Source organism: Liolophura sinensis, chromosome 1 (genome assembly GCF_032854445.1).
Source record: "Liolophura sinensis isolate JHLJ2023 chromosome 1, CUHK_Ljap_v2, whole genome shotgun sequence".
In the NCBI taxonomy this organism is placed as follows: domain Eukaryota; kingdom Metazoa; phylum Mollusca; class Polyplacophora; order Chitonida; family Chitonidae; genus Liolophura; species Liolophura sinensis.
In genome coordinates this window covers 1,284,897-1,300,992 of record NC_088295.1, presented here as the reverse complement: position 1 = coordinate 1,300,992, position 16,096 = coordinate 1,284,897, and the positions used below count along the sequence as shown (strand labels likewise).

The 16,096-nt window shown below is 43.6% G+C and overlaps 1 protein-coding gene across 1 annotated transcript; it reads left to right on the top strand.

Annotated features, from left to right (window-relative positions):
• On the top strand, nt 1-13,528 carry LOC135461480 (tRNA-dihydrouridine(16/17) synthase [NAD(P)(+)]-like). The gene is given in 14 exon segments (XM_064738605.1): nt 1-259; nt 1,627-1,871; nt 2,881-3,045; nt 3,412-3,519; nt 4,012-4,027; nt 4,030-4,093; nt 5,172-5,275; nt 7,123-7,136; nt 7,138-7,173; nt 7,175-7,270; nt 7,663-7,787; nt 8,819-8,890; nt 10,162-10,336; nt 12,532-13,528. Coding segments are annotated over 14 exon segments (1,563 nt in total). The 5' UTR covers nt 1-240; the 3' UTR covers nt 12,856-13,528.
• The last annotated feature ends 2,568 nt before the right edge of the window (nt 13,529-16,096 follow it).

The window sequence follows — 16,096 nt, the reverse complement described above, 5'->3', positions numbered from 1 at the left end:
TGCCATGTGTGAGACGAACGACGCAACTGTGGTGAAACGTTTAGCTGCTGATCGGTGTTTTTAACAACTAAGATATTTCGAAGTCACTACAGTATAACTGTAAGATCTTATCCGTGGAAAGCCTGTAAAAGCTATGTTACTGGCTGTAAGCAAACGGTCATGAAACTTCACTTTTGGGATTTTTATTTCTGGTTTGTTAAGAAGTGACGACACCTGGGAACAAGGCACCTTACCGGGTTTATGAGCTTGGTTGACGCTGGTACATTACTACAAGTCACAATGCACGTATACTTTACGACAGAAGGCAGATATACTGTAAAAGTGGTGTTTTAGCTGGGTGCATGGCTCGTTAATTAAAAAGGACAGGCTTGTGTGACCACGTATGACCTCGCGTACTCATGGATTGCTCCCATTCATCTCTGAAAGAACCATCGTAAAATTTCGGAAAGCAGTCGATCACTAACCTCCCAGGCCAATGAAGTTACTCAATGCTCAGCATCCCAGGGCACCGGACTGTTAAAATCCGGAGCTGTCGATCAGTCCAAAGGTAAATATCCATCCATATTTCGTCAACCTCAACCTGATTCTGGACCAAACGATTGGCATGCGTACCACAGGGACCCGAATGGTGTATGTGACGGGTCGCCATGTTTGTGAAGTTCAGGCAATCACAAAAGTTGAACTTGCTGAAATGTGGATATGTACCTTTGGGATGATCGACGGCTCGAGATTTTAACAGTCAGGTGCCCTGGGATGCTAATAATTGTTACGTAGTAACTGGACAGGCAGGGAAGGTTAGTGATCGACTGTTTTCCGAAAATTGACGATGGTTCTTTCAGAGATGAATAAGAGCAATCTATGACTATGTGAGGCCCAACAAGCGTAGTCATCCAGGGTTAGGCTTGTTTTAGTCAGACTTATCAATCCCATGCAGCGGGCTAGACAATCCTCAGCTCATGTATGTTAATACATGATCTTATACAGTATGACTGTGCTTTAGTCAGAACTATATATTGCATAGGTCCACGTGTATGCTGGCCCCAGGTGGCTAATCAACTCCTCTCTTTATTCTTGGTTTATCTGAGTTTTATAGCCACAGCAGCAACCTGGTAAAATCTGATAAGTCCTTTGTAAATGATGGCAGCAGGCCAAAACAGGTGTCAACTATTGCTCTTACTCCTTAGCTTGCCCTCACATGCTACCCCCCACGTATGTTACCACCCCTCTTCCCCCATATGTTCCACCCCCACGTATGTACCACTCACCACATATGTTCCACCCCCCCCCCCTTCGTATGTTCCACTCACCACGTATGTTCCACCCCCATGTATGTTCCACTCACTACGTATGTTCGACTCACCACGTATGTTCACACAACAAATATTCACTGCATGGCCATGGTTGAAGCAGCAGTCATTTTGTCTTGACAAAGTTGTCTTTCCTGTATGGCGCATGCATTATGTTTTGAAATAATTTGCATTGTCATGAAAACGATATATGGTCCATCCAGTTAGACTGATGCAAATTATGTTAAATTATTGGCAATGCTGATGTGTTTTTTGTTGTAGACACTAGTTGTTGTCATGGAGACAGTGTGACGATATCTATCTTGCTTGTGTGTTTCAGACTCAGTCGACATGTCTGAGAAGTTGGAAGGGTTTGAGTTTTGGAAGGTTAAACTGAAGGGGGCAAAGCTTGTGGTGGCTCCAATGGTTGACCAGAGTGAATGTGCATGGCGAATGCTGAGCAGGAAATACGGGGCGGAGTTGTGTTATACGCCCATGTTCCATGCACCTATCTTCAGTCGAGACCCAATCTATCGGAGAGATGCTCTGGCCAGCTGTGACGGGGATAGGCCACTCATTGTACAGGTAATAGTGTGTGTCAGGGGCAAGTGTACCACATATATAGCGCACAAAAAACATGTGCTGAGACTGTTTCTAATATGTAGTCATTATGCCAAAGACATCAGACATGACAGCCTACTTATCACAGTCTGCAGACACCAAACACGACAGCCGTCTTCTCACAGTATGCAGACACCAAACATGACAGCCTACTCATCACAGTCTGCAGACACCAAACATGACAGCCTACTCATCACAGTCTGCAGACACCAAACATGACAGCCTACTCATCACAGTCTGCAGACACCAAACATGACAGCCTACTCATCACAGTGTGTTGACATCATACATGACAGCCCACTCATCAGTGTCTGCAGACACCAAATATGACAGACCACTTGTCAAAGTGTGCCGACATCATATGTGACAGCCTACTCATCACAGTCTGAAGACACCAAATATGACAGCCTACTCATCACAGTCTGCAGACACCAAATATGACAGCCTACTCATCACAATCTGCAGACACCAAATATGACAGCCGTCTCATCACAGTATGCAGACACCAAACATGACAGCCAACTCATCACAATCTGCAGACACCAAATATGACAGCCTACTCATCACTGTCTGCAGACACCAAACATGACAGCCCACTCATCACAGTCTGCAGACACCAAATATGACAGACCACTCGTCAAAGTGTGCCGACATCATATGTGACAGCCTACTCATCACAGTCTGCAGACACCAAATATGACAGCCTACTTATCACAGTCTGCAGACACCAAATATGACAGACCACTCGTCAAAGTGTGCCGACATCATATGTGACAGCCTACTCATCACAGTCTGCAGACACCAAACATGACAGCCTACTCATCACTGTCTGCAGACACCAAACATGACAGCCCATTCATCACAGTGTGCCGACAGCAGACATGACACCTCATTTATGGATGGAGTGTATGGAGTGATTTTTACTGAAGTCATGTTGATCATTATTAATTGGTTTTTGTATCTTTTGTTTCAGTTCTGTGCCAATGACCCAGAAGTGTTACTGAAGGCTGCTCAGTTAGCCGAGCCTCACTGTGATGCTGTGGACCTTAATCTGGGCTGTCCCCAGAGCATTGCTAAGCGGGGTCACTATGGGGCCTTTCTACAGGATGAGTGGGAGCTTATCTATGACATGGGTAAGGGATTTACAGCACAAGTGGGAACATGACGCCGGAGCTAAGCGGGGTCACTATGGGTCTTTTTCCAGGATGAGTGGGAGCTTATCTATGACATGGGTAAGGGGTTTACATCACAAGTGGGAACATGACGCCAGAGCTAAGCGGGGTCACTATGGGTCTTTTTCCAGGATGAGTGGGAGCTTATCTATGACATGGGTAAGGGGTTTACATCACAAGTGGGAACATGACGCCAGAGCTAAGCGGGGTCACTATGGGGCCTTTCTACAGGATGAGTGGGAGCTTATCTATGACATGGGTAAGGGGTTTACATCACAGGTGATAACTTGACTGCAGAGTGCAGCTAATCATGTGTGCTTTGTTTCAGTAATTTATGCCACAAGAAGCTGAGCATTCCAATCACATGTAAGATTCGGGTATACGAGAATGTGGAGAAGACTGTGAAATATGCTCAGATGTTGGAGAGTGCAGGCTGCCAGGTGAGAACACGTTTTAAGGATTGGATGAAATGTTGTGAGTTCAATGTAAAAATTTTGATTGGCAGGTTTAAAGGTTTGAATCAAATGTCATATGTGTGTGTTTATTTCTTCATTTATCTCAGTGATGTTTTACAGGATAGTCAAGAATATTTCACTTGTGCCACAGAAGCCAGCAAAATGGTGATAGAAAACCAAGCAGGGCTAGGGGGAAACCCATGACTACCCACTGGTTGCTCCCCACATATGACTGGCGAGGAAGACAGCATTTATAAGCTTGATTGAATTAATGTCATGCAAGTCAAATGCGTAACACGTCACATGTGTGACGGTTTTAACACGAAGGTTTGAAGATTGGGTCAGATGTGATATGTGTGCTTAATGTAAAGGTTTTAGCAGCTGATTGTGTTAAATAGCCCTGAAGGTCATTGCCCTCTTCTGGCACACTTGTGTACGTCTGTATTATGGTCACCTGTTACATCTTGCTGTCTACAGCTGCTGACGGTTCATGGCGTACTCGCGAACAGAAAGGCAGGTTTACAGGAGTAGCGAGCTGGGGCCACATCAAGGCCGTCAGGTAAAAAACTTCACCAGCTCCATAGCTATCAGTCACGTAACTATCAGCTGACTCACACAGTCATATAACCATCAACTGACTCACTGAGTCACCATACCATCAGCTGATTCACTGTCACAGGACCATCACTGATTCACTCACCCATGTAACAATCAATTGACTCACCCAGTCACATAACCATCAACTGAACCACTGTCATATAACCATCAACTGACTCACCCACTCACATATCTATCAACTGGCTCACTGAGTCACCATACCATCAGCTGATTCACTGTCACAGGACCATCAACTGATCACTCACCCATATAACAGTCAATTGACCTCACCCAGTCACGTAACCATTAACTCAACCACTGTCATATAACCATCAACTGACTCACCCACTCACATATCTATCACTGACTCACTGAGTCACCAGACCATCAGCTGACTCACTTAATCACCGGACCACCAGCTATATGTATCACCTCACCCAGTCACGAAAACACTGTCACATTTCTTCAACCACAATACCATCAATCACTCAGTCAGTCATCAGACTGCAGGGCTGACCAACTTAGTCATATGTTTGTGGTAAGTATGTTCAGTTTTGTAACAATTCTGAGCACTTGTAGGATTTATGTATGCATACACATAGAGGAAAGTGCTAGACTGACTGGGTGTCTGTGTCCGCAGGACTCTGAGTGGCGTGCTGTCCTGATGTGGCATGAAATAAAGGTAAATTTATTTATTTAATTGGTGTTTTACGCCATAAGCAAGAATATTTCACTCATACGACGGTGGCCAGCATTACGGTGGGAAGAAACCCACGACCATTCACAGGTTGCTGGAAGGCCTTCCCGCGTATGGCCGGAGAGGGAAGCCAGTTTGAGCTGGATTTAAACTCACAGCGACAACTCGCAGCGCTGGTATGCTAACCACCTCGGCCACCTTGGCCTTCAAAGATAAATTAAACTCTAAACATACATACATCAGTGTACTGCAATGACCAATTGTCACTGTTTTAAATTCAAAGCAAACATGTCAGTCAAATCCAGCATTGGTAATTACTTGAAATAGTATATGTCTCTTACAGAGAGAATGTGAACATACCTGTGTTTGCTAATGGGAACATCCAGTACTTATCAGACGTGAAGAGATGCCTGAAGGAGACTGGAGTACATGGTGTGATGACAGCAGGTAACACCTCACTGTAGCTGGTCTACATCTGTGTGTGTGGTGTGATGCCAGCAGGTAACACCTCACTGTAGCTGGTCTACACCTGTGTGTGTGGTGTTGATGACACTAGTTAACACTTCACTGTAGCTGACAACAGGGCACAGCTCACTGTAACTAGTTTACACCTGTGTGTGTGGTGCGATGACAACAGGTAACACCTGAGCACACTTGTGTCAAATCTCAACTGTTTGTCTGTCCCAAAGGGTAACCCACACAGACCACTGAGTACATTTGTGCCAAATTTCACCTGTTTGACTGTCCTTAAAAGGTAACCTGCACAGACCACTGAGCCCTCTTGTGTCAAATCTCACCTGTTTTTCTGTCCTCAGAGGATAACTTTACACAGAACACTGAGCAGACTTGTGTCAAATCTCACCTGTTTGTCTGATCCTCAGAGGATAACTTACACAGAACACTGAGCCCTCTTGTGTCAAATCTCACCTGTTTTTTTGTCCTCAGAGGATAATTTACACAGAACACTGAGCCCTCTTGTGTCAAATCTTACTTGTTTTTCTGTCCTCAGAGGATAACTTACACAGAGCACTGAGCCCTCTTGTGTCAAATCTCATCTGTTTGTCTGACCTCACAGGATAACTTACACAGACCACTGAGCACATTTGTGTCAAATCTCACCTGTTTGTCTGTCCTTAAAGAGTAACCTACACAGACCACTGAGCACATTTGTGTCAAGTGTCAACTGTTTGTCTGTCCTCAAAGGGTATCCCCACACAGACCACTGAGTACACTTGTGCCAAATCTCACGTGTTTGTCTGTCCTTAAAAGGTAACCTGCACAGACCACTGAGCCTCTTGTGTCAAATCTCACCTGTTTTTCTGTCCTCAGAGGATAACTTACACAGACCACTGAGTACACTTGTGCCAAATCTCACCTGTTTGTCTGACCTCACAGGATAACTTACTCAGACCACTGAGCACATTTGTGTCAAATCTCACCTGTTTGTCTGTCCTTAAAAGGTAACCTGCACAGACCACTGAGCCCTCTTGTGTCAAATCTCACCTGTTTTTCTGTCCTCAGAGGATAACTTACACAGACCACTGAGTACACTTGTGCCAAATCTCACCTGTTTGTCTGTCCTCAGAGGATAACTTACACAGACCACTGAGCACATTTGTGTCAAATCTCACTTGTTTGTCTGTCCCTTAAAGAGTAACCTACACAGACCACTGAGCACATTTGTGTCAAGTGTCAACTGTTTGTCTGTCCTCAAAGGGTATCCCACACAGACCACTGAGTACACTTGTGCCAAATCTTACCTGTTTGTCTGTCCTTAAAGGATAACCTGCACAGACCACTGAGCCCTCTTGTGTCAAATCTCACCTGTTTTCTGACCTCAGAGGATAACTTACACAGACCATTGAGCACATTTGTGTCAAATCTCACCTGTTTGTCCTGTCCTTAAAGAGTAACCTACACAGACCACTGAGCACATTTGTGTCAAGTCTCAACTGTTTGTCTGTCCTCAAAGGGTATCCCACACAGACCACTGAGTAACACTTGTGCCAAATCTCACGTGTTTGTCTGTCCTTAAAAGGTAACCTGCACAGACCACTGAGCCCTCTTGTGTCAAATCTCACCTGTTTTGCTGTCCTCAGAGGATAACCTACACAGACCACTGAGCCCTCTTGTGTCAAAATCTCACCTGTTTGTCTGACCTCACAGGGATAACTTACTCAGACCACTGAGCACATTTGTATCAAATATCACTTGTTTTTCTTTCCTTAAAGGGTAACCTACACAGACCACTGAGCACACCTTATGTCAAATCTCACCTGTTTGTCTGTCTTCAGAAGGTAACCTGCACAAATCCTGCCTTGTTTACCGGTACCAGTCCCCCATTGGTGGCAGGTGGCTGAGGAGTATCTGTCCCTGGTGGAGAAGTACCCCTGCCCGATCTCTTATGTCCGTGCTCACATCTTCAAACTGTTCATCCATTGCGTAAGTCATCCTCTGTCATTTGTGAAAGCCCTCATTCCAGTACTACATTGTTATATTTATCTCAAATGAGGGTAATTACCTCCATTTATAGCTTCCAATTCCAAAACCAGATTAGCAGAACAATGCTGTTGTTTTATAGGAAAATAAATATATGGTTTTTAGACTTTCTGAAGTATTTGTCCTTTTGACATCTCTATCGCCCGTTCATACATGTAGCTACTTCAGCACCTAGTTTAGCTTAGACACTCCTGTTATAATGCTACTTAGTAGGTGCATTTGATACTCTTTTCTACATCATTTTGATAGCTCCCCATTAACAGTGTTAATTTACCAGAAATAATACTAATATGTTGTGGCTTCATTTTATAATCTGGCAAAGGAAATACCTGCAGATTTTGTACAGTTTGCAGATTCATCAAGACATTCGGGAAGAATTGGGGAAAGGCAAGTCTATGGACTGTTTTAAATTGGCTGTTCTCAAACTGAAGGAAAAATGCTTGGTAAGCATCTCTTCAAAGTCAAATATTTAAAATCTACTGTCTTACGGTCATAAAAGTTTTATCAAATGGCTTTTTACATGACGGTTGTTAGCCTTTTTACACGACGGTTGTTGGACTTTTTACATGGCGGTTGTTAGCCTTTTTACACGACCATTGTTAGCCTTTTTACATGACAGTTGTTAGCCTTTTTACATGGTGGTTGTTAGCCTTTTTACACGGCAGGTGTTAGCCTTTTACACGGCGGGTGTTAGCCTTTTTACAGGACGGTTGTTTGCCTTTTTACAGGACGGTTGTTAGCCTTTTTACACGATGGTTGTTAGCCTTTTTACATGACAGTTTTTAGGCCTTTTTACATGGCGGTTGTTTGCCTTTTACACGGCTGTTGTTAGCCTTTTACACGATGGTTGTTAGCCTTTTTACATGGACGCTTGTTAGCCTTTTTACATGATGGTTGTTAGCCTTTTTACATGGCAGTTGTAGCCTTTTTACATGACAGTTTTTGGGCTTTTTACATGACGCTTGTTAGCCTTTTTACAGGACGGTTGTTTGCCTTTTTTAGACGGCGTTTTTTTTTTCCTTTTGAAGTAATCATGAACATTTACATACCATTAACTAATATTTATAGTTTATTCCTGTAATAAAAGTAAGAAAGTTGTATTTGCAGTTCTCATTTATAATAAAATCCAATTATAAAACTTCATGCTATCTGTCCTCTGGATACTCTGGTCGTAACTGATTCAGTTAATTCTTACATGTCATGAAGTTCAAAGTGGTCGCTTCTATGATCGAGTTATGTCTTTTCTCAGCTACTTGTTGTGGAATGCATTGAGTGCACAGTTGTCATTTTGTTGTGATCAGGCAGACGTGAAGCCTACAGGGAGAACCCAGACCCAGTTCAAGTCCCACCTACCTCTGCCGTATTGGTTGTGCCAGCCTTATGTCAGGACCCAGGTAAGTTGATCAGGTGTAGGATATGTTAATTTAGTCCCACCTACCTCTGCCATATTGGTTGTGTCAGCCTTATGTCAGACCCAGGTAAGTTGATCAGGTGTAGGATATGTTAATTTAAGTCCCACCTACCTCTGCCATATTGGTTGTGTCAGCCTTATGTCAGACCCAGGTAAGTTGATCAGGTGTAGGATATGTTAATTTAAGTCCCACCTACCTCTGCCATATTGGTTGTGTCAGCCTTATGTCAGACCCAGTAAGTTGATCAGGTGTAGGATATGTTAATTTAAGTCCCACCTACCTCTGCCATATTGGTTGTGTCAGCCTTATGTCAGACCCAGGTATGTTGATCAGGTGTAGGATATGTTAATTTAAGTCCCACCTACCTCTGCCATATTGGTTGTGTCAGCCTTATGTCAGACCCAGGTAAGTTGATCAGGTGTAGGATATGTTAATTTAAGTCCCACCTACCTCTGCCATATTGGTTGTGTCAGCCTTATGTCAGACCCAGGTAAGTTGATCAGGTGTAGGATATGTTAATTTAAGTCCCACCTACCTCTGCCATATTGGTTGTGTCAGCCTTATGTCAGACCAGGTAAGCTGATCAGGTGTAGGATATGTTAATTTAAGTCTCACCTACCTCTGCATAGTGGTTGTGCCAGCCTTATGTCCAGACCTATGTCAGACCCAGGTAAGTTGATCAGGTGTAGGATATGTTAATTTAAGTCCCACCTACCTCTGCCATATTGGTTTGTGCCAGCCTTATGTCAGACCCAGGTAAGTTGATCAGGTGTAGGATATGTTAATTTAAGTCCCACCTACCTCTGCCATATGGTTGTGCCAGCCTTATGTCAGACCTATGTCAGACCCAGGTAAGTTGATCAGGTGTAGGATATGTTAATTTAAGTCCCACCTACCTCTGCCATATTGGTTGTGCCAGCCTTATGTCAGACCCAGGTAAGTTGATCAGGTGTAGGATATGTTAATTTAAGTCCCACCTACCTCTGCCATAGTGGTTGTGCCAGCCTTATGTCAGACCTATGTCAGACCCAGGTAAGTGATCAGGTGTAGGATATGTTAATTTAAGTCCCACCTACCTCTGCCATATTGGTTGTGCCAGCCTTATGTCAGACCCAGGTAAGTTGATCAGGTGTAGGATGTGTCATACTCACATCTCACCTGCCCCTGTTGTATTGGTTGTGTCAGCCTTATTTCAGGCACAGGTTAGTTGCCTTATGTCAGGGACAGCTAAATTCATCAGGTATTGTTGATATACATGTTCATGATAAGTAATTCATGGCAACAGAAAAATCTGGACTTCAATCAATATAGCACATTAATCAGTTATTTACTAGGGGAGATAACTAAGTTTCTCAGTTCACACTTTTCTTTCCTGCGTACAGCAGAGTGGTGTATGTTTCCATGTGTGCTGTTATTTTCTAGTCCGGAAGAGGCTCGTGCTAAAGAAGAACTGGCTAAAGAGAGAGAAAAACTGAAGCGGCCTCTGGCGAATATTAATGGGGATGAGGAGCAGCCTCTGTCAAAAAACAAGTTGAAGAAGAAGCTGAAATATCCAACAAAAACTTTGACTCTGATCGGAAAATTAAAATTTGAAAAAGTGCGAAACTTGCAATAATCCAAGGTAATAATCCCAAGTTTTTGCTGCTGATTCTACCAGCGCCAGAGTGACGCAATAACCCAGGAGCTGTCACCAATGCTGTTGCTGTGAGTTCAAGTCCAGCTCTTGCTGGCTCTCTCTCCAGTCGTAGGTGGGATGGTCTGCCCAGCAGCCTGCGGAAGGGTGTTTTCCCAGCGATCTGCCCACTTTTCTCCCACAATAATGCTGGCCTCTGTCATACAAGTGAAAAATGTTTAATTTGGCATAAAACACAAATCAAATAAACAAAAAAATAAAATAATGAAACTCGACATGTTTCTAAACGTCTACACTGATATTTACAGAAGCTAATTCAAATTGAAAATATTGCACAATATAAAGTCTGAAATTGAAGCCATCCCATTTGATTACTTTGTTGTTAAACTTTTGTATAATGCATACCGTTCAGGTTGACTTAAATGATGTTTTTTCTTTACAGGGTTATAAATGTGTTTTCTCTCTGTGTAAAAACTGCTGTCGTGCAAAAAGCCTGTGCGGAAACGCTGGATTGTTTTGGTAAGATTTACTGTTCCTATTGATAACAGTCATTCATACGTGTATGAGTTATTAAAACCAATGTCCTACAATCTGGCTGAAAACCCTGTGTCACACCCTGCTGGCAACCCTGTGTCACACCCTGCTGACAACCCTGTCCCACACCTGCTGACAGCCCTGTGTCACACTCCTGCTGACAACCCTATATCACACTCCTGCTAACAGCCCTGTATTACACCCTGCTGGCAACCCTGTGTCACACTCCTGCTGGCAACCCTGTGTCACACCCTGCTGACAACCCTGTGTAACACCTGCTGGCAACCCTGTATTACACCCTGCTGGCAACCTGTGTCACACCCTGCTGACAACCCTGTGTCACACCCTGCTGGCAACCCTGTGTTACACCCTGCTGGCAACCGTGTGTCACACCCTGCTGACAACCCTGTCCACACCTGCTGACAGCCCTGTGTCACACTCCTGCTGACAATCCTATATGACACTCCTGCTGACAACCTGTATCACACCTGCTGACAACCTTGTGTCACACTCCTGCTGACAGCCCTGTATCACACTCCTGCTGACAGCCCTGTATCACACTCCTGCTGACAACCCTGTATGACACCCTGCTGACAACCTTGTGTCACACTCCTGCTGACAACCTTGTGTCACGCTCATGCTGACAACCCAGTGTCACACTCCTGCTGAAAACACTGTTTCACCACTCCTGCTGACAACCCTGTACATGTATCTATCTCCTGCTAACAGCCCTGTATCACACTCCTACTGACAACCCTGTACCTCTATCTATATCCTGCTTACATCCCTGTATCACATCCTGCTGACAGCCCTGTACCTGTATCGATATCCTGCTAACAGCCCTGTATCACACTCCTGCTGACAGCCCTGTATCACACTCCTGCTGACAGCCCTGTATCCAACTCCTGTTAACAGCCCCTCTATCACACTCTGCTGACAGCCCTGTATCACACTCCTGCTGAAAGCCCTATATCACACTCCTGCTAAAAGCCCTGTATCAAACTCCTGCTAACAGCCCTGTATCACACTCCTGTTTGTCACACTCCTCCTGACAGCCCTGTTATCACACTCCTGCTAACAGCCCTGTATCACACTCTGCTGACAGCCCTGTATCACACTCCTGCTGAAAGCCCTGTATCACACTCCTGCTAACAGCCCTGTATCACACTCCTGCTAACATCCCTGTATCACACTCCTGCTGACAGCCCTGTATCACACTCCTGCTAATAGCCCTGTATCACACTCCTGCTGACAGCCCTGTATCACACTCCTGCTAACAGCCCTGTATCACACTCTCTGCTAACAGCCCTGTATCACACTCCTGCTTATCACACTCCTGCAGACAGCCCTGTATCACACTCCTGCTAATAGCGTGTATCACACTCCTGCTAACAGCCCTGTATCACACTCCTGCTAACAGCCCTGTATCAAACTCCTGCTAACAGCCCTGTATCACACTCCTGCTGACAGCCCTGTATCACTACCCCCTCCCCTGCTAATAGCCCTGTATCACACTCCTACTAATAGCCCTGTATCACACTCCTGCTAACAGCCCTGTATCACACTCCTGCTTATCACACTCCTGCTGACAAGCCTAATCACCCATTTGAATTTCTGTTTCACAGGTCACAAACATCTTTATCAAAACAAGAAAGGAGAGAAAACGTGAGCTAGAGGAGAAGCAGAAACAAATGGCACTGAAAAATGATGAGTTGTTGGAAGCCCTGAATTGTGAACGTAAGGCATTATCAGTTGGTGAGTCTGTAAAACCGGTGACTGAAATGGAGACAGCGCATTGCACGGGTAGCATTGACCAGAACGTCTCTGATAGCGGTGATGTCATTGCCGACTCTGATGGACTCTCACAAGGGGTTAGGACTATCTCTCCTGCGGCAGGAGGGAAACTACCTGCACAAACAGTTCTTGATTCAACATCAGAGAAAACCTAACAGACTGACTACACCAGGATATGAAGTCGTCATAGAAATAATAGGTGATATGTATGGTATTTGTCAGCTTGTAAATAACCATCAGTGTAGGGAAGTGTCATGTGTTATCCCAAACATGTTGTCTATTTAAAGTCTTTCATATGTAAAGATAAAGTAAAATTATTGACATTGTTATGATGAAATGGTTCTGGGTTATGGAAATAATATTTTATTATGAAAGATAATGTATTGTTTTATGTTTAGACTAGCTCCTAATTGCTCAAATCGGGTATGCAAAATTATTTTTGTTAATATCATTCTCCTCTCTGTGTAATACATTGTCAACATACATACATGTATATGTGGCTATTTAGGGCTCATTGGGATCAATCAAGGTAGATTTGCCTTTAGCTTGAATATGGCTAGGTTGACAGCGTGGAACTTGGCTGCATGTATTCTTGTTGTGTATAGGCTTTGACATTTTATTGTCATACTTCCATAATATTTCTCCATCTCAACTATGATATCCAATCAGTACCATTTGCTGGAAACATTCTTATGTATTAAAACAATATGTAAAAATAATTTTAAATATTGAAATTCATCAATTTATTCATCATACCTCAGCAGCCTGTTTAGCACATGGAGCATCTTAAACAATCCACTGGTATTTTATAGATGTGACCTACATATTTACGTGATATAAAACTTATAAAATACATACCTGTGTTAGCATTTGTGTGCAGTGTTTCTTGTATTTGACAGGAAGATCATGTAGAGATGCTTTGTTTCCCAGACATCCTTGTACTTCAGCACATGCTTAGCTGTTTCTTAAGACTGACGTGTTAGTGAATGATTTTGAGTTCGTGCTTCCTAAATGGTCTACACCCTCAGCTTAAAACATCCCATGTTCAATTGTTCTGCTGGCATGATCATTCTCTTTAAGCATCAAGGCATATGTATTAAGGTATCTTGTAATATGCAGGTGTGTTCTCCAGCCGTCACCTCTGCTGAGGGTTTCCTCCAGCCATTTACTCTTCTGAGTGCTTCATGCAGCCATCAACTCTGCTGAGGGTTTTCTTCAGTGTGTAACTCTTCTGAGAGTTTCCTTCAGCTATTAAACCCTCCTGAAGTTTTCCTCCAGGCATAAACTCTTCTGAGGATTTCCTCCAGCCATCAACTCTTCTGAGGATTTCCTCCAGCCATCAACTCTTCTGAGGATTTCCACCAGCCATCAACTCTTCTGAGGATTTCCTCCAGCCATAAACTCTTCTGAGAATTTCCTCCACCCAGTAACTATACCAAGGTTTCCTCCTCGTACGAAGAATCTCCCCCAATCCATTAACAGTATATACCAAAGGTTTCCTCCTCAGGCGAGGCGTACTAAGGATGCCCCCCCATCCATTAACAGTATACCAAAGGTTTCCTCCTCATACGAAGTGTACCAAGGATCTTCCTCAATCCATTAACAGTATATACTAAAGGTTTCCTCCTCATACAAGTGTACTAAGGATGTTCCTCTATCCATTAACAATATACCAAAGGTTTCCTCCTCATACGAAGGGTACCAAGGAGCTTCCTCCATTCATTAACAGTATATACTAAAGGTTTCCTCCTCATATGAAGTGTACTAAGGATGACCCCATCCGTTAACAATATACTAAAGGTTTCCTCCTGATATGAAGTGTACTAAGGACCTTACTCCATCCATTAACATTATACTAAAGGTTTCTTTCTCATACGATGCATACTAAGGATCTCCCTCCATCCAGTAACAGTATGCTAAAGGTTTTCTTCTCATACGAAGCATACTAAGGATCCCCTAGGGGGGTTTAGGAAACTAAGGCTTCATCCTCATTCCTCCTCATACGGAGAGTACCAAGGACCTCCCTCCATCCAGTAACAGTATACTAAAGGTTTCCTTCTCATATGAAGCATACTAAGGATCTCCCTCCATCCATTAACAGTATGCTAAAGGTTTCCTCCTTAGACGAAGTGTATTAAGGACCTTCCTCCATCCATTAACAGTATACTAAAGGTTTCCTCCTCATGTAAAGTGTACTAACCCTCCCCCTTCATCCATTAACAGTATATACTAAAGGTTTCCTCCTCTTATGAAGTGTACCAAGGATCTCCCTCAATCCATTAACAGTATACTAAAGGTTCCCTCATCAACCTAAGCATACTAAGGATCTCCTCCATCCATTAACAGTATGGTAAAGGTTTCCTCCTTAGACGAAGTGTACTAAGGACCCTCCTCCATCCATTAACAGCATACTTAAGGTTTCCTCCTCATGCAAAGTGTACTAACCCTCCCCCTTCATCCATTAACAGTATATACTAAAGGATTCCTTCTCATACGATGCATACTAAGGACCTCCCTCCATCCAGTAACAGTATACTAAAGGTTTCCTCCTCATGCGAAGTGTACTAAGGACCTCCCTCCATCCAGTAACAGTATACTAAAGGTTTCCTCCTCATGCGAAGTGTACTAAGGACCTCCCTCCATCCAGTAACAGTATACTAAAGGTTTCCTCCTCATGCGAAGTGTACTAAGGATCTCTCTCCATGCATTAACAGTATATACCAAAGGCCTCCTCCTCATACGAAGTGTACTAACGATCCCCCTTCATCCGTTAACAGTATACTAAAGGTTTCCTCCTCATACGAAGTGTACTAAGGATCTCTCTCCATGCATTAACAGTATACTAAAGGTTTCCTCCTCATACAAAGCGTACTGAGGACTGCCCTCCATCCACAAAAAGTACTAAGGGTTTCTACCTAATACCCGTAGGATTATGATGTCTTCCACCCATTACTTGAATTAATATTTTCCCCCACCAAAAGTTTCCAAAGTTTCCTCCACCCATAGCAGATGCCTAAGGTTTCCTCGACATATTGTCTGTACTCAACGTTTTCCCACCCATTAACTGTAGTAAGGGTATCAAACAGGTACTACCGTAAGTGAGCTTGGCTATTGGATTACTCCAGATCAATCAGCTCATTTCCTAAACGGTGAAAGCCTAACCTAACTCAAAATTACTCAGTTCAATATTATGAAAAATGAGAATAATGGCATTTCAGAAGAGTTTTCTCTGCCAAAAGTGACGATTAACATATCGTGAAACACAGACGGTACAGGCCTTTACCTCGGCGAGAGGACCACGGTGGCAGGGGAGACCACTGTTCAATGAGCGAGAAAACATTTTATTAGGTAGTTAGGTCCCTTTGAACTGGATGACATTGCAACTACCGAAATAAA